The sequence below is a fragment of the Anticarsia gemmatalis genome, chromosome 16 (assembly GCF_050436995.1).
Source record: "Anticarsia gemmatalis isolate Benzon Research Colony breed Stoneville strain chromosome 16, ilAntGemm2 primary, whole genome shotgun sequence".
Taxonomy (NCBI): Eukaryota; Metazoa; Arthropoda; class Insecta; order Lepidoptera; family Erebidae; genus Anticarsia; species Anticarsia gemmatalis.
This window is the reverse complement of record NC_134760.1, coordinates 7422210-7442007: the sequence shown is the minus strand read 5'-3', so window position 1 is coordinate 7442007 and position 19798 is coordinate 7422210. Positions and strand designations below refer to the sequence as shown.

Here is a 19798-nt window from a genome sequence, read left to right as displayed (position 1 = left end):
AATGCGGTTGCGGCAAAAATATTTATGCCAATAAAGCTCGAGGAAAATTTGGAATTTCTGAAATGATGTGCATCCTTTAGTAACCTCCGGATATCCCCCACCGCTTTATGCAGAGGATAGTATGTGGAGAAAACCGGATGGCAACCCAAATTCATAATCTGCGATAAAGTTGAATTTTGGCGCAATTCTTAGTTTTTATTTTTAATATAGTATTTGAAAATAACTTGAGACGTTATCAGTAATAATGTTATTTTCATATCCTGCTAATATAATGAGAACTACAACTGGTTTGGTTAGCTTTACACTAACTAAGTAAATCAGAACAAGATTGTTTAAGGGAGTTCCATTAGTATCGGTCATTTATCATCGAAGGTACATTTTAACATTGTAACGCTTAAAGCTCACCGATGTCATAAACTTCTGCTACAAATTATATTATAATCCCATCCTAATACAATTACATAAATGCGACCCACAACTAAGCATGTTTATGCTAATATTTTCCCAAATAATATTGTCTCGAAATATATTTTGCCTCAGTTTGGGATTTTTTGGGCCCTTTATTATGTGACCGTACTATTTCATAGCCTCTATTTCGCCCTTTAGGCTAGTTTCCGTCATTTCAATTATGTGCTTTGGTACATATGGTAAAATAGAAGGAAGACAAAACGAATACAAGAAAATCTCAATTGAAAGTAATATCCAAAGTAGCCATATTTTATTTTCCATCCTATGTACATACCTAATTTATGATTTCAGTGGGTAAATGTGTCACTTGAAAGAGAGAACGAGACCCAAGTTTATAAGCTTTTTTCTCTAAATATCGACTAGTAAAACACAGTTTATAAGTATGTACTGTTCACAACTACTTTGACAACCTTCTTCAGTCAAATTCAAAGGTTTCTCAATACTTTCCAGATTATCTGATGGCGGTTTCACAAGGCTTGGTCTTGGGAGCCAGTCCATCAGAGAGAGCGGTAGGAGCGCGCGCCCTGGCCTTGAGGTCAGATGGTTTAGTGAACAGTGCTGTTGCCTGGGAGAGGTACGGCACCGCGGATCCCGTGGCTGTTGTCTCTCCGCAGCTGGAGAAACCACCTGATCCTGAATATCCTTGGTAAATAGAAAAATACTGGCTTTACTATGTTTCACATGTTTATTATGATCAAAAGACTTTGTGTCCTGATAGCACGATAACTCATGTATATGTACGTTTAAATGATTAATGCGATAAATTCCATTACAGATCATACTAATCAATCATACTAATGAAAAATAGTAGTTTTGTGTTGTACATTTCATTTGAAGTAATTTTACTATCTTCAATCAAATTCCTTCCGCCAGCAGTGTATGATATGTATCGACATTTGTAATTAGGTTCTTTGTTTAGGCTAGATAGTTTATTGACAATCATTTTGTAATCATAAATATTAAACTTTCGCAATGCTTGTCTTATTTTTTATCTTACATTAGGTATATTGCTGTCCATATTGGAGTGTTTAACGTATTGGCGCAGGTTGTACTGGCGTTAATCACAACTTCAAAAGCAGATTTTTGTATCTGTATGTACTATCGAACAAACTGAATCATGACCCACCATGTGCTCATTTTCTAAAACACGTCTATATACGCGTAGGTCGAAATTGGCTTGCACCTACGTTTCCTTGGTAATGAATTTGTTATCTGTCATTATTGTGACAAATCTTTGTGCGCCAATACAATAATGCTTTGCTACCGTTTTCAACAGGCTCCGTGGCATAGTGGGTTGATGTTACGATTGCAACGCGTCAGGAGTGGGTTCGATACCCACTCGGGACATGGTTTATTCGGCCCTTATAGGAAATAATGTTACTATAAAAATTTAAATAATATAGGGTAACCAGCATAGTTATTACCCGGTTAAGGAATTGATACACAATTTTGGTCAATAGTATCTTTATTTAGTAAAACATTGACTTAAACTCTATTATATTATATAAATATTAAATATATAAATATTAAATATTCTTTCTAAAAGAACATCAGTCGTTTATTTCAATAACTTTATACTAATTCAATATAAAACACTTAAAAACAAGAAATTCTAGCGAATACTGTTAATTCAAATGTGTTATCCTTAACAACAATTGCAACAAACTTACCTACTTTTTCTTTTCGAACTACACACCTGTCGCACAAACGTCGGACATGAGTTCTATAAATTAAAATGTTACCAATATTCTGAAAGTGACATATATCGCAATTAATTTAAGCTGGTAACTTTAGAAATTAAAATAAACGTATTATTCCTTAACATTGGCAATCACTATTCACTGTATGATGGGCAATGACTATAGTGGTTACCCTAATCGTTTCACAGATTTCTAAATGACGTGCTATTTGATATTTGACACAAATAGGTTTTTTTCACAGTGAAAAGAGTTTAGACTATTTACATTCTAGATTCAAATTAAGAGTGATTTATCGAAAATGTATCTACGTACTGTAATAACAAAGGTCAAAGATGTCTGTAGTCGTAATACATCATAACACAGTCGCATGCATGTTTAAAATGTCCTAAGTGCAACTTTGACGATAGGACGAAATTCTTACTGTTTTGACGGTGTCAAGCGAATTATCGGCAAAATGGGTCATGATTCAGTTGGTTCGATAGTACCTATTATATTTTCAGGTACGTGTCAGCACATGAAAGTGAAACGCTTCGGTCTCCAAAGTTCATGCCATCTCCACCAGGTGCAACTATGGAGGGTTGGTGGACCTATCCATACTATAGCTGTGAAGCCAAAAGATGGCTCTTGTCCTACACTGTACCTGTTTCTACAATCCGCGGGTGAGATCATTAATACCAATTTAATTACGTAGTTTATCTGCTCTTTAGAGAGTGGAAAATATCCTTCTCTTATAAATTCCTTTTAAAAACAGCTATATAGCTTTCCGTATTTCCAAAACCTTATAAACTTACCTTATTTAGTATTTTTGTTTTACTACGTATTACCCTACACTGGAGTTATATGAGTTACTCATGTTACATGATATTTTCAGGCTAAAAGGTATCGTCTCGCTCGACATTGACATATCTAGTTTGGAAATAAATCAGTGCGAGGCGGATATCGAAGACGAAAACGATAACCAGATTTATTCCTTTCATGGAACTCACAAATGCCCAAATGAAACTACTTACGTAAGTTTATTGTAGAAATATTGGTTTACTTACCTTGCCTCGTATACAATTTATAGTAGAATAATAAGAAGTATTAACTATCCGCAGCGTAAAAAAATCTAAATACTATATTGAAGTATTTTTGTGTCGTATTATTATTTTGTAACAATAAAGACTTTCTGGATTGATGTTGTCTTTGGCTATTATTGAAATATTGTTTTCTTTTTTAGTGTGAATACAAACCGAATAGAGAAGTTAGTGTGCGTCATGCTGGTTGGGCCCGTGGATCCTATATTTGTAGATGCAGACCTGGCTTCTACTCAATACACCATCCTGAAGGATATAATGGATCTCTTGTCGAAGGTAGGGCTGAACAAAAATATTCCAAACTAGCTGACCCGCGCAACTTCGCTTGCGTCACTGATGAGAATGGGTCAAAATTTTCTCCGTTTTCGTAACATTTTTCGTTGCTTCTCCGCTCCTAATGACCGTAGCGTGATGTTATATAGCCTATAGCCTTCCTCGATAAATAGGCTATCTAACACTGAAAGAATTTTTCAAATCGGACCAGTAGTTCCTGAGATTAGCGCGTTCAAACAAACAAACAAACAAACTCTTCAGCTTTATAATATTAGTATAGATATCGCCAAAGTAGCCCGACATTTTATTTGATTTGTCATTTTGTTGTTCTGTCAAAGTATCGATTGTCATTTGTCAGTTGTCACTGTCAGTGTCAAAAACTAGTCTGTAAAATAAGTTTTAAAATATCTCGAGCAAAAACAAAATACCTAATACATTCATTTTTCATTTGTTTTCTTAAATCTTCAGTAAATAGACTTTTTAATTGAATCACACATGTAAGTTTGCAAAACACCAAGTTTTGCTACATATTCAATTTCAATAGAGCAACTAATTAATACACTAATTGTATAAGACGAAAAGATTGTTTATGTTTTGCAGTGGCGTACCAAGAATACGAGGAGAACGGTTTGGAAAATTGGAGTGAACCATACGATTGTTTAAAATGTCAACCGGGGTGCGATACGTGTCGAGGTCCGGAGCCCTGCCTTGCCACTTACAACTGGCCCTTTCGGTAACCAACACTGCTTTAATCAACTAAATTTAGACATAACAATTGAAAGGCAGGGTAATATTTTTCCTTTTTTGTGTGTATTGTATATTTATAACTATAACCATAACCTTCAAATCACCGTAATATATGCTCATAACTTTTAACTACTACCTAAACTGGATACATATTTTTTTTAACTGCCGGGACTTTAAGGGATCAATGGGATCAAAATGCCCACCGTAATGGAATTAACAGGATAAATAATACTTATCCTGGATAAAGTTGGACCAATCTATCAGTACAAGATAAATGAGTTTGAATGTTTCAGGATATCTTTACTGGTGATATCAGTAAGCTGTGCAGTGATGACCGTTTGCCTGACGATCTATACACGTCATCATCGCAGAGTCAAAGTGTTCCGAGTAGCAAGCCCTGTGTTCCTTTCCATCACACTACTAGGCTGTGCTATTATGTATATGGAGGTAAGTTCAATAACTTATACTGTACAAGCTATGTACATATAATAACCGTATAGTAGCACAATCAAAATGTAAAGTAAAGTACCTTTAGATTTGACTATAGTTGATTGTATCCTTAATAGAACAAAGTCCATAACTTGATTTCTGCGATAATTGTTGTACCACATTGCCTATGCATATCGGTTCTAATAAATGTAAATTGATTTTCAGATGGCTGCTATATTCCCTGTGTTAGATAGATACTCCTGCATTGCCACAAAATGGACACGTCATATGGGATTTTGTATCACATACACCGCACTTCTGATGAAAACCTGGAGGTAATTTATTGCAATTCAAGCGTTCAGTAAAGAATGTTATGTAAATCACAATTCCCATCATCTTTACGCAGATTATAATATATCTCTCTTTCACATGGTGTAATTATAATACTTGGCTGTATAATATATATAAATGCTCTTATTGTGCAACATGTTTTGGGGCCAAATATACAATCACTAATCAGTAATTTAACATTTAAATTTCAGAGTGTCCTTAACATACCGAGTGAAGTCAGCTCACAAACTGAAGTTGACTGACAAACAACTGCTACAATGGATGGCTCCTATTCTGCTCATCATGCTAGTGTATCTTGGCACTTGGACACTATCCTCACCACCTGATGCTGAAGTGGTAAGAACATTGTATTATTAGAACATATTATTATATAACTGTACCTACATGGTACATAGTTTAGTCTATTTTTGACCAGTTGAGGATCAAATTTTTTTTTTTTGTAATAACCCATATCTGTCCCACTGCAGGGCAAGGGTCTCGTCCCGAACGAGGGTAGGGGTTAGGCCTTGAGTCCACCACGCTGGCCAAGTGCGGATTGGGGACTTTGCATGCCTTCAATGAATGTATTAAACAAATTTTAGGCATGCAAGGTTTCCTCACGATGTTTTCCTTCATCGTTAGAGCAAGTGATAATTATTTCTAATATTATTTTAGGTTTAAGATATTTACAAAGAGTAAATATTGGATCTTTTTGTGAAGCTGGCTTGAGCATGTTGAAAAACAGCTTGAACAAGTCTTCTTTAAAAATTCATATATGACCAACCAGAGAATAACAATGTTATCAATTTTATATCTTTTTTTCAGATAACAGACAACAAAGGTTTGAAATTTAAGCAGTGTACCTACAACTGGTGGGATCACAGTTTAGCCATAGGTAACTTGTTTATTCCGTTGACAATATTTTTATCTATTTAGAATGTATATTTCACATTTTATTTCTATAAATATCTAATCAAATCAATAAACCTATTAAGAAAATCATACTATACAACTATAGGTAATAAATGATTTTGTAAATGAACTTTAAGAATACTTTATAATTTTTTTATTAAGTAGTATGTTTTTTAATCTTCAAAACAACTCTTTAAGTTTGTTTTTTAATTTTAACATCAAAAATTTACTATGCATTGCAGGTGAGATTCTGTTCCTACTGTGGGGAGTGCGTGTATGTTACCGGGTTCGCCACGCGGAGAGCTTGTACAACGAGGCGCGGCTCATTTCCATCGCTATCTACAACATATTCACCGTCAACTCTCTGATGATAGCCTTCCAGTAAGTTGCTGTAACATAAAAGCCTTATTTACGCATATATATGTAGGTACAACAAATTAAGAACTTTAATAAAAGCAACATTTCGAATTTTATCATTATTAAAATATTAAAATATAACTTTTTATTCAAACAATGTAATACAGTGAAAAATTACATAGCAAACTTAAAAACCACCCAACAATTAATGAAAATCTCTTTTTTTTTACAGCTTACTCATATTACCGCGGGCTGGGCCTGACATCAAATATCTTCTTGGCTTCATAAGAACTCAACTGTCTACATCTACAACAGTGCTTCTGGTGTTCTTGCCAAAGGTACAGAAATTCATACACATATTTTTATTTAACTAGTAAATTTGTAATAAACGGGAGGAGATCTTTACCCAGCAGTGGGCAATACATAGGTTAAACTCATTGTTTATTCACATTTCCCAGGTGCTCCGAGTAGTCCGCGGCACGGGCGACACATGGGACAGTCGTGCAAGAGCCCGCGGCGTGCCGGCTTCCTCGTCCCTCAACGGCATCGGGCTAGTAGCAGATGAACCGCCCGACTTGTTCCAAGAGAATGAGGAACTAAAGGTACCATAACTCAATCAAATTATGCTACTAGTTTTATTGTATAAAAATGTTCTATCTGAAGCAACGTATACTCTATTTTTGCGATATCGCGGCAGTCTTCGGTTTATTACAATTTCGGTGCTTACCTTTCGGTTTCTTGTGATGGTTATTCTAGGCTCTTTTGATGTATTTGCCGATTTCATAACATTATGCTAACAGTTATGTTTTTTCGTAATGCAGGAAGAAGTGCAAAAGCTAGCGGCTCAAATCGAGTTCATGAAGATAGTGCAGATGGAGATGCATAACAGACACTTGCGGCCGCGGCCCGGCGGCTATTTCACCACTAACGCCAATGTCGCCGCCCAGAGCCCTATACATCCTAAGACTGTTAACATTTCACAGGTAACATACTAGAAGCTTTTGGCAACGATTTTTTTTAAATTGTACTTTTCCTGCATATAGCAAGACATTAGAGATTTACTGATGTGTTTAAATATTATTCGGTATCAATATAAATTACAATATGACGAACTTTTAGGCTTTAATACTAATCAAATTATTCCAAAATTATAGGATAGCACAGAATGGGGTGGACCTGTGTGACTGGTAGCGCTCAGCGAGAACGGTTGGTCGTGGCCCGGCCCGACTGCGCGTGGCGTCGTTACCGCAGTCGACTGGCGTCCGCCGGCCTTCGTCTGACAACATGTTGCTTTTACTTGCTCAGTGATCGGACTTACGTTGTGTTGCATTGTTTTAGTGTTGACATAACATATAATCCCCGTATTGTGTCTCTTTTATCTTCGTTTCGACTGTAACTAAGCGTTAACATCCATGGACTTGTTCAATCGGTCAGCTCGTAAAAAGGAGCGCATGCTGAGGTATACATTGAATAGAGCTGCGTATGTTTCCTTAGTTGCAGACCACAGCTATTTCCAAACTACCCTAATTTGTATACTGTTGACTCTTAGAATAGATACTGCATGAATTGTTACTATAGCTATTCTCGTGTTCTCATTGAGATTCCATTTATTACTTCTCGTAAGGCTAGTGTTCAATATTAAAAATACTCATTACTCCGCTCAGGTAGGAATAAAGTACATCGTAATGTATACCAAAGATTATATAGTCAGTGTGTTAAATAGTTATTCTATTACATCTTCAGTACAAAGCCTGCCACCAAAGGTACTGTAGTTCTAAAACTACTCAAAACTGTGTTCTCGTAAGACTCGTTTATTTATATCGCTTTTTAACGTACTTTGTAACTTCTTCCATACATAGTAGGGTTATAAACATTCCAAATATTCATCTAGAATATTATGCTACCCATTAGACAAGTGGTAAAATGTTATTTTTTAAATGTAATAATTTTACATAAATGTTATTTCTGTGGTAATGTTACCAAATCGAGTTAGTATTTAAATACTATAAGTGAATCGTAATCATAACAAATTATATTCTATTGTTTGTAATATATTTGTAGTTATATAAATGTTGAGCACTGGGTGTTCATCGTTAGTTCAGACAATAAGAAATAAAAGTTGCAAAATCTTGATTTCGAATGTCATTCGAAATGTTAAATCAGTCTTTTATTTTAGGTTTAATATTTAACTATTAAGTTTGAAATTTAAAACAAGACACTTGTTATCAATTATATGTTGTAAACTAAGTACAATCATAATCCATTTGTATAGTTTTAGATGTAAAACAAATTGTAAATATGACTCGAGATAAAGCATAAATTCTAAAGTGTTGTACATAAACTCATTAGTGATTATTTATTGTTTCCTTTTGTTTACCATCTGTGATAAACAGTATTAATCAATTATAAATGTTGTGTGTGTAATCGCCAAGTTATGTGAATCTTTATAACATTGTTAAGTATAGTATTTAGTTTTAATATCTGTGGTGATTTTTATAAAATACAGATAAGAATATAATTCACTATGTAATAGGTAAATCATGGGATATATTTGATTTTAAAGTGCTGGTCACTCATATGTTAGAAGATATACTTTAGTCAATAAAACTGCAATCAGACTTAGATGTCGAAACATAACAATTTATAAAAGATAAAGTTATAAAGATTCAGACAACTTAATATAATTTTATAGAATTACTGCACGAGTTAAAAAAGATTATAAATAGTAACGTAAAATGTCTATCCCATTATTTTTAAACTTAAGTCTTCACTTTCTAGTTGTATGTAGGATATAGTAATTTATTTTTTCGATGCTAGTTGGCTATCATTGGATGTAGGTAATTGAATGTTACAGTGTTCAGTGCGCTAACTAAATAGTATTATTGTTGTATTTTTTTAGATGATACTATTATTAAAATTATGTCAAATTCTTTGAAACAAGTCTCCTTTCGTACCATCTACAAATACTATAGTTTGTGTTAGAAACAGAAATAGAAATATACCAAAATTATATAAAGAATTCAATTTTCAAAAAGAGTGTCAAATACCATCCTCTAATTCAGGAAATTCCCTGTCTCCAGTTTCTATGTTATATCTTTAGAAATATATTTTATTAAACTCTTACAAAAATGATGTACTTAAATGTATTTTTCAAAATAAACTTTCTTACTTCCATATCTTTAATACTTACTCTATTTTTAAATATAAACCTATAATGTTCTTTGTATATATTTTCCTATAATTTTAAATATTATTTGTTAACACTGATTGGTTCAAAACCAACTGTTAATATTAAAATTTCTATGTAAGCTGTTAAGATTTTTTAACTTAAAAATAAGATAAAATGAGAAAGATATCAATTTAAAATAGAAGCGAACAATAAACCATTTAAAAATTTATTCAAGATTGGACAATTTGATATAAACATTTTCATTGTTAAAAGGGTATTACATTTTTGTCTAAATGCAAGATTTTTAATTTAATGGATGAAGTTAAGGATTACTCATAGTTATTACCAATATTTAAATTAAAAGTCAGTATCCCAGAGCTACAAAAACACGAAAACTAACTTCAAAACAAAATGTATCTAGTCTGTTGACATAATTATTACAACTTACATACTACCTACTTTTCTGCATTCTGTTTGATTGAAATGTATGTAGTGCTCTGGTAATAACACAATATTATGTATCCTTACATGCCGTTAGCCTATAGGTACACATAATAATATTTTATGTAACACTAGGCATTTTTCTTTACAGCAGTAAATAAATGTAACTATGTAATGTTTATTTTTTGTAAAAGTATTAATAAATTTACTTTTTGAATCTCTTTAGAATTACCGATACATGTTCTATGTGCCAAGTTATACATTTTTTGAAGCAAACATTCAATGTATCAAACTTTGTATCGTTTTTTTTTAAACAAAAAGCATTAAATAGTTATCATGACGTAAAATGGGTGTTATATTAGAATTGATGTAATAAGTATTGTTAATCTATGATACTCGTTTCTAGGTGAATTTTATGTAAGAAGTTCTGTTTTTACATTAAAATAAAAATGACTGTTTGCAATGTTTTATTTATTTAAATTCAGCATTATTATTCACTAATACATACAAAAATCTCTCTTATTTCCCATATTATGGGTAAGCAGAGACCAGATACCTTCTCCTTTATTCACATCCATACATCTTATATTATAAAATATCTACAATGCAGTTACTCTAGAACAGCGGTTTCTAGCCAGTGGTCAAAATATGGTCTGCAAATGATTTAAAAATTTTCAGTGGTACCAGCTAATAAGAATAATATAAAAATGGTCCCGGACTAAGAAAAGGTTGGGAACCCCTGCTCTAGAATATTATATATATTGCAACACACACTAAACTTCTTTCACATTTGACAGTAGTGTTCATCTCAAATAGTAACTGTTACACTAACCAAAGTTACCAATCTACACACAACAGATGTCCTAGTACATGAAGTTTTAATAGTGCAAGAGACTGGTGGTTAAGTAGTTAAACATAAATAATTCAGACATTATAGTTAAGGATCTGTTTTCTGTACAGATCTCTAAGTATAATATGGGTGCACAAGACTAAAACACTGAACAAATTCCTAATGAGATATCACATGTTAGAGAGTAGATAAGACTATTATATATGTCCAGCATCACATATACTCAGAACCTTAACAAATACAACTCAATCATCAAAAATAGATGGTTGTTTCTTAATAAACGATGCTCTTGCACACAAGAACTGTGTTTCATTCTGAATTGTTTTCAAAGTGTCATCGCCACCTGTACTCTTACACAAAACATCAATCACTTCCATGTCCTTTTTGGCTGTTTCACAAACTTTTTCCACAGTTGCTAGCTCCTCCTCTTCAGCAGTCAGCAAAGCTTCCATGAGAGCACCTCTTTCTACTTGCTTCCTGAGATTTGCCACTTCTTCTTTCAATTTATCGAAATCGGAATCTGATGTTTGATCCAACTGCGGTTCATCTTCAGGTAACAAAACATTCGGAGGAATTTTCAAAACCCTTTCAATTTCTTCATCTATCGCGTTCAACGAAGGACCCGCTCTCTCACAATATAAATGAATTAACTTATCACAAGACCTTGTTAGAGTTGTTTTGTCTGTTTCGTTAAGATCTAGTGATTCTTGCAAGTAAGATTCCATATCTTTTACCCCTGTAGTTATTTTCTGCTCAACCATTTGTCGCACAGCAATCTTGAGCCTTTGTGCGCCAAAACCAAAGTGTTGTGTCTCATATTCTTCCTCTGTGCCGCCGGTCCAGGGCTTGGTTTTGATCATTTTGTAATTATTTACAGCGATTACACTTCAAACGACGAAAACAAAAGTTTTTTTAATAATATCAACAAACGCTCCCCATATAACGGGCGTAATTCGAAGTTTCAAAAGTTTGACACAAGAGAGTAGTTGTTGCCAGACTAAATATTTGGTGCGTTTTATTGAATGTTTAAAATTAAAATTTAATAACATTCTATAAGTACCTACGTTAAGGTAAAATTTCAATGTAGCTGTTAAAAGTAAATATCTAAAACGTTATTTTCAATCTTTGCCATGTTCATTTGTTGTACTGTAGCAACACTGTATTTTTAAAACTCCGAGAAAAGTTGAGAAAATTTATTTAGGTCATTTTTATCATTTCCGAACACCCAGGTGCGGGGAGTCCCCGACTTATGTTGAGACCCAATAGTCGCAAAATACTGGATACCGTAGTTTTTTAGAATGAAAATGATAAAAAGACTGTCAAGTAGCGAAAATTCGCTTGAGACAGCTTCAATTATACAGACTAACTTAGCAATTATATTTTATGTAGTGATGTTTAATTTTCGACAGATTCTATCCCAGACCGAGCAATTGACCAAACATCAAGTAGTTTCATTAATTTTATGTTCCTAATGGTTAATATAAATATATTATCCACTACATTTGAGTTCTCTTATTATTGTCATGTTTTTTTTATAAAACTTTGGTGAGCGATTGTAATTTATATCTTAAAGGGCAGACGCGATGACGCTCGCGTACATAGAACGAACGAACGCCGCGTCATGTTGGTTCCATTCTCTCGCAGCCGTAAACTGTTTTGCGGTTCGCAATTCACTTCACTACGGTTCGTTCAGTAATAGCGCGGCGTTCGTACTGTGTCGACGCTTCGTGATATCATAACAATAACATAACCTCTTCGTCGTTATCGCGAAACTTTCACTCGTCAGTTTTCGAATGAGAATTACCTCAGATTTAAACTTTGTATGTTGGATCTGGGGGCAAATAAGTGTTTTAATTAAACTTTCTAGATATTAACCGGCCGCGTGTAAAACAAGTGTTTACTAAGTTGCCATTGCTTGGTTTTGTGATCAGTTTGCAGTTTTTGTGTTTTGACCGTGAACTTGTTGCTTTGAACTGCGCCTGTGGTAAGGATCGTTGCGTTTACTTTATATTTCAGTTATATTATTTGTTCGTAGCGTATATATTTACATAATGGTTATGTCTAAACTTAATTTGTAGAACTTCAAAGTTATATGTTGTTAACATTTTATTTTAATTAAGCATTATTACTTTATCACTATTAGAATCGTAGCTTCGTAGTGTGTAGTTCTGAATCTATGTTATTTCAGTATGTTATCATTATCAAGAATCAAAACAATGTCGTAAACGATGACAAACTACACATCAAAACAATACGACTACATCCGACGGCCGAAGTTAAACAATCGTCAAAATGTTTTCATGTCAGTCACCTTTACACCTACCTACCTGTTGGATTTAAAAAGTAGGTGTAACGAGTACCTATCTGCGATAAGGAAGTCAAACTTGTATGTCACGATTGTACTTTACGACGAAATCCATAAGTAAACACAAGAACTGGACAGAAATCAGCTTGACCAGAGTTTATGAATAAGTCAACATATTAATTTCAATAACTTTACTACAGTTTTTATTACTCAGTTTATAACAATGTGTAAATTAACACTGTTGGACTAACTCCGAGTTAATTAGGCAAGTAATAAAGTCAGTACCTACTCACATGGCCTTGAACAGGTGCGATTTCCGTAATGGCGCTATTTATTTCACAAAGCGACATTTTTTTGTAAACATTACGAGAATATAATCCAGCCTCTATTCCATTCATATCTTGTGGCAAAAAATGTTCGTTAATTCCAATGAGGTCGCATAACGGCGCCGAAGTGACCGGAACCTACGGACTGTGAACACTGAACATGCCCAACAAAGAACAATTTGATAGCATGACATGGTATTAAACCAGTGATAATCTAATAACCATACCTACCACTCGAAAAACTATACATCACAAACAGGTTTTAATCCTGGCCCTCATCTTAAAGCAGTACACAACAAAAAAAAAGGATTAGAATAAAAAAGCAACCTGTGTTTCTCTAAAAAGCAGCATGATGAGTATGAAGTCAGTTGGCATTGGCTCTTAACATAACAAGTAAGATAAGGGGGCTTCTAAAGGAGCAATATTTTTTACGGAAATGTCTGCCCTTATAATTTTATAAACATCCCATTATTTATAGAAGATCGGACTGTAGTTCACTATGATTCGTATGTTATCTATCTCTAGTTCATTACTATACGCAGGTTAGAATATCTTAACAAAACATACATCATAGGAATTATTTTCTATGCTGTCAAGTAATCAAATTTTCGGAATAAATGAGTCACTCGTTGCTAAGAATTGGTAGCCAACATGTAGGAAGTTATGATCGACAATGTTGATAGTAACCAGAAACTTAAGTTTACTTCTGACTTCGTGCAGTGCATTCTTTTTAATCAGTTTTTTCAATCGACCGTCTGCAAACTTACCTGTGCACTAAAACATTGATAACTTGATAGGTAGTGCTTACTGCTCTGATTTTGCACATGAAATACCCAAGGTTTTAGACAGGAAATGCTGATAAATTACTGCAATAATCAGATGTTGATCCCTATCAGTACAATATAATTCTCAAAATTGTGGTTATCAATACTTTATACGCGTATAATTTGTAATGCGATAAATTAAAACGACATCACGGCTGTTGCTTAATAGCTCGATTGGGACAAAGGTCATTGATTTAATAAGAAGTTGTCGAAAAATCTGATTAATAATTGACTACATTGTTTAAAAAGATCCCTCGTCTAACTTGTAGTCGACGTAGCAACACAAAGTTGGTTTTACAAGCTTGACTTAAATGTTATTCAGTCCTATTCATTATTATTTTTTTCCTCAAAGACCGTTTAGTTTCTGGTCTAATCTGCAGACCTGAAGAACGTTGCCAAAGACAGCAGATAGAGTCTAGATAGGGACGAAAAAGAATGCTCTAGATCTAGTCTGCCTGCACGATTACCTAAGCCTAAAAACATGGAGTCACTTATGATTACCTCATTTTATTTCGAAGAAAACTTTTCTTTAGTAAGTTAGTTTGGTAGTGTAAGTTGCATCGTAAAATAGATTTTTATGGTTTCTTATCGATGACGTCATTTGTTCCGGGAAACAAAACTTTGCTTTAACAAAAGTGGTACATAGATTTGAATCAAAGTCTATATGGTTTTGTTTGTAATCGATGCAATAATTATAATTGAAACGTAATTATAGAAATATTATTTAGTTTTCAGTCCCTTGTTCTATCTCATTCATTATTTACGAAGTTAGGCAATGTTGACGCACCTTTAGGTCAATCGGTTCATACAGTAACATGTTTTTGATGAATAAATCAAGACTTTATATTTAAAGTTCAATGCTCGGACAGTCATTGACATAATTATTATGAGATAATAATTTCAACGGCATTGTGTGTTACGTAAATTTAAGGCCAGTCGAATGCCAAATAGAAGTGAAATCGTATCTTCTAAGGCAGAATAAGCCTTGCCAATAATTATAGTTGCGAAAGTTCATTTATTTGTATAGTTTCCAAGGCTTACTGATCACCAGATTGTTGTGAAATTTTGCATACTTTTAGCCAATTGAAGTAAAACTAGAAGATTTACTTACATATAAATATGGCGATTTCATACCTCCGTACTTCCTTAATTCTTATAACTCAGAATCTGGGTAAAGTCTACCATAAAACTCCTAGATACTCATTATAAAGTACTGCGTACTGATATAGAGCAACTGTTCTCTGACCTCACCATCAGACGTTGATAACCTAAGGATAGATGTCATATTAGTTCCGGCTGCTGATCATCCATAACTATCATAAATCATTCACGCACGAAGATGCTTCAAGAATTCTAGAAAGTATACCTAGAGATTGAATGCGAGTACGGCAGTGTCGGCAGTCGATCGATAAACTGCAGCAGACATTTTCGTACGCTCCTGGGTATGTGGAATACTGCATATCAACCAAACTACTCACGAGAAAGCTCGTAATGTTCTCCCACTATGCATGTATTGGTATTTTCTAATCGGCAATCGTAAGAAGTGAAAAACGCGTGTAATATTATCATAGTTTGGCCTTTGAACCTTGGAAAATGACCGTGGATGGTAAATAAGAAATGATTATAAATAAATACTCTAATGGAGATATGTGGCTTCTGTGGGTAATGCATTTATACTGGTAAAGTCTTATTAGAACCAAATATAACAGGGCTGTAGAGTTCGTTACATACAACACTTCTTCATTCATTGACAAGAAACTGGAAACTAATCTTGTAGTAGATGATCTGAATAAATATAGCACCTCAGAGTGTAGTTCCGTAAAGAAAGAAAAGTATGTCAGGACGTCGATTACTCCTTACATAAAATTAGCTAATAAATGTCAGCAAATGTCGTGAATGGTCTCCATACATCTTTATCGCGCCCACACACGCAGTTTTATTTTCAACACGTGGTTTTACTCAATGTTTTCCTTTCAAGCTAGATAAACCGTCAATTTGTTTATCAGTATAAATATTCGATTTATCTAGCTTACTGAGATACTAGTATCTCTAGACTGTGACAGTAAGTACTTTTAGATGGATGTTTTGTCAAGCCTCTTGGCTTAATCCGCCGATTCATTGTTTATGACATATTCGAGAAGCTGTTTCTCCTTATTATTTGCAGAATGTTCATATTTCGTTCAGGGAGGGAGTTTTTATTGTACTCTGCCCTTATTATGTTTCTGATAAATTACATTCATTCAATACAATAATCGAGACAATGAATTCTGGTAAAATGACTTTTCTCGTTTTCCTTGCTTCCATAACGATCTCATTTTTTGTGTAATGAAGTCAAATAAAAATTGCGACGAATAAGGAAGTGAATGTCTCGTCGACATTTTATGAAAAAATATAAAGAACGAGTACTCCATATATGTTAGCCATAATTTTGAGAATTTATAGTTCAGTTTTTAAGGTATAAATTAGACACGTATCTTTAAATTGATATTGATTAGTCCCAGAAACGTCTAAAATATCGTGCGGTTCCTGCTGGTTTTCTTAACAATAAACCAATCTAAGTTCCTTGATTCCTTGGGCTTAGGAAGCCGAAACCTCTCATTATGCTCTCGACCACTTCCTTGATTGCTTTTCAACGTCCCGACAGTTACCCTATAATCCATGATCGTTATATTTAATTAATGTTGTTGTGTTCAAGGCAATAACTAGTCATAGTATACGAAATAATTCAAAATGGGCACTTATTTATTTTGAAATGTCATCAGACCACTAATTGACCGTCCGAAGCGAAATCGTTGTTGAGATCAATTTTGTCATGTGTAAGTTGTTTGCTGACAACATGAGCCGTGCCAGCACAATTTCAAGTTCTATTTGGTTCGGTTAAGTTCTATATCAGTTACATTGAAATTTTGCTTCCTGCTTATTTCAAGTTGTCAAGGTAAGGTAGGCAGAAAACTGTACGTTACGTGTTTTACGCTATTTCCTCAGGAAAAATTGTTTCCAATATTTGTAGCTATTGCGTGTGTGAATAACCTGAGAGCTTGTCAAAATAAAACTTACGCTTATCGTCTGAATGTCAAACGTTCGGTTGCAACCAAACTAGTACCAAAAGTTGGTAACAATTTTGCATTTCCGAACTGCTTGTACTGAAACATGATTTAAATAATATATCATAATGAAGACCCTTGAAAATAGTAATATTAGTAATACGTTCGCTGTTCTAGTTTGATAAATGCTGACAAAAAAAGGAAAATGTGTGTTGAAATAAAAGTAGTAGTAAATAAAGATCCTAAAATATGTATCGAGCGTGTTATCGAAAAGGATCCCAAAGGAGGCCACGACAGCATATTTTATTTAGCTTCATATTCTTACCTGTATAAAATATTGACATGTATCTACCTATACATACGAGTAGCACTTACTAACGATAGATGCTACGTTCCTATTTAGCTAGAAACATATGTAGAGATAGAGTTAGACTATTATGATTAGTGAATTGCAACAACATTTCATGTTGGTTCTGTCTCTAAGCTGAAGTTTTACAATGAAAGTGCACAGACCTCAGCGTGTTCCACAGAACAATGAAGGAAGCTTGTGAATCGCTTTTACCTCTACGATGTCAGTAACAGCGCTTGGCCGCGTGATGACGTCACGCAGGCTTCCTTCTTGAGAGCGTCTGTATCTTTTACTACGCTTATGAATATCATGTTAGCCTTCTACAGTTTACACGAGTTAAATGTCCGCTGATCTTTTTATACTGTTTTCGAATCGTATCACCAATTTGCTTGCTTGGAGTTACAGTTCTCGGGTCCGAACCTTAAAACAATAAAAATTGCACTATAATAATATCTCTTGTAGTAAAGACGATGTCCTGTAAAATTCAATGAAAACAAAATACAAAAGTAGCTAAGTAAGTACTACGTTTTAAAATCAGGAGAATCGTGTGACTCACTCACGTTTCTTCAAGTAAAACTGTTTAAATATTTATCTTCAACTGTAAATTCACGTTCTCTGAAACTGTATTGCGCTCCTTCAATTCTTTACGCGTCGTAAACCTAATTTCACATTATCATGGACATGTTTAAAATTTAAACTTTTCGTTAAAAAACCTTAAATCGTAGCGCGTTAAAATTTTATTGCGGTTTTGTACTACTGAAAAGTCAATAAATGTTTAAAATATGCTTTACGACCGACATCACTGTCGTAATGTTCATGAATTCCGACTTAGCCTTGCCAAATCGCAGTACAAAACACATGCGAGCGAATAATGACCCAATTTGCTTAGTCTTTATATGACATGACATATTAACAGTCTAACATAAGAACTCCTCTGTGTACGGATATATTTTTGGAATGACAATTCGTAGCCCAGTCTCCGACAAAGTTGTAATTTGTTTGGCAATATTTCATACTAAATGGAACATATTGCCTCGTTTATACCATTAAATTGTGATTATCATACGAGATCTATTTTGAACAGTTCTGATCTATACTTATACATGATTATAGTATTATGAATGAATAATAGCAGCAATAAAATATCGGATCAAAATATCTGTTTACTTTTACGAGGTCATTTCCTAACTTAACATTTTGTCAATGAACAGCTTTATATAGCAACGTGATTATTTATGTAATAACTGACATTGAAGTTGATTTAGAAGATCATCGTAATTTATGTGTTTAAATCACAGCGTAGATTGAACTGGATTTAGTCAGACTCATTCGCCGGACGGGGATTATAAAATCTTAATGAAATCTTTCTTATCTGAATCGAAGGAAATGTATAACATTACGAAACGTTTACGTAATCTGTAAGACATTATTATGTGGGACGAGACAGGACGACGAACCCAGTAACAAGTTGTAAAACTTTAAATACAAGAGACTCTCAACACTTTGTGATACATGTGCGATTCAAGAATTTGGAAGTTGGGCTCGAGCCAAAACAAACTTCGGCGCTAATATGATCAGGGGCATTGACAGTAACGCTCTTTGAAAAAATAAATAACATTTCTTTACGGATAAATCTTAATCTAGCAATATATTATCGTCACGTAAATAGAGCACAAAGGAGAAGAATGCTAATTCGGAGTCGATGTCTTACAATGTCTATGGAGTTCTTTATACATTGCTCCAAGTCAACAACCTTGTACAAAATAGTTCCGAAGCACCCCTTAAACTAGTTATGGTTGTCGTAATAGCCGACAACGCCTTGCTCAGATAATAAAACCTCTTTAGTTACTTAAAGCCTATTACTATTATGACGTCAGCGTTTTAAGGGTTCTGGGCTGATATATATATATCTATTTGTTACCTACCTACTACTTTAGATTTCCTAGACGGTAACGGAAACAGCGTCTAATGAACCATTACTTGCTATTCGTTTTATGTCTGGAATCCTTAAACTTACGTCATTTGTACAATCAACATTACATTAAAATCAACATGTGCATCCAAAACAAAATAACCAAACAAGACCGTCACCTACTCATAGAAGTTGCGCGTCACCTTATAACCTTGAATTTATTTATATTAATTCGAATGAAATTATTTGAACTGTAAAAGGAAAATATAAAATAGTCGTATGGAAG

General features: G+C 33.9%; 3 protein-coding genes across 6 annotated transcripts in view; 2 read left to right on the top strand and 1 right to left on the bottom strand.

Moving 5' to 3' along the window:
- Nucleotides 1–10360, top strand: part of LOC142979373 (putative G-protein coupled receptor CG31760) — a 74852-nt gene extending 64492 nt beyond the window's left edge. Inside the window, exons 5-18 of the mRNA XM_076124241.1 lie at nt 919–1114; nt 2669–2827; nt 3040–3178; nt 3388–3520; nt 4118–4250; nt 4558–4711; nt 4919–5028; nt 5236–5380; nt 5849–5918; nt 6178–6316; nt 6525–6630; nt 6751–6894; nt 7114–7275; nt 7447–10360. Of these exons, the coding sequence (XP_075980356.1) occupies nt 919–1114; nt 2669–2827; nt 3040–3178; nt 3388–3520; nt 4118–4250; nt 4558–4711; nt 4919–5028; nt 5236–5380; nt 5849–5918; nt 6178–6316; nt 6525–6630; nt 6751–6894; nt 7114–7275; nt 7447–7476 (1820 nt within the window). The 3' untranslated portion in view covers nt 7477–10360. The remainder of the gene's footprint in view (nt 1–918; nt 1115–2668; nt 2828–3039; nt 3179–3387; nt 3521–4117; nt 4251–4557; nt 4712–4918; nt 5029–5235; nt 5381–5848; nt 5919–6177; nt 6317–6524; nt 6631–6750; nt 6895–7113; nt 7276–7446) is intronic.
- Mis12 lies at nt 10355–11732 on the bottom strand. The gene has a single exon (XM_076124242.1). The coding sequence runs from the start codon at nt 11610–11612 to the stop codon at nt 10998–11000; it is 615 nt and encodes a 204-aa protein (XP_075980357.1). The 5' UTR covers nt 11613–11732; the 3' UTR covers nt 10355–10997.
- Nucleotides 11733–12448: 716 nt separating this feature from the next.
- The window catches only part of LOC142979590 (dual 3',5'-cyclic-AMP and -GMP phosphodiesterase 11-like), a 217211-nt gene continuing 209861 nt past the window's right edge, over nt 12449–19798 (top strand). For all 4 annotated transcript variants that reach the window (XM_076124611.1, XM_076124609.1, XM_076124607.1 and 1 more), the window contains exon 1: nt 12449–12736. The gene's annotated coding sequence lies outside the window, so the exon portion shown is untranslated. The remainder of the gene's footprint in view (nt 12737–19798) is intronic.

Coding starts and splice junctions, on each gene's coding strand:
- Mis12 (XM_076124242.1), bottom strand. CDS start 11,612: ATGATCAAAACCAAGCCCTGGACCGGCGGCACAGAGGAAGAATATGAG.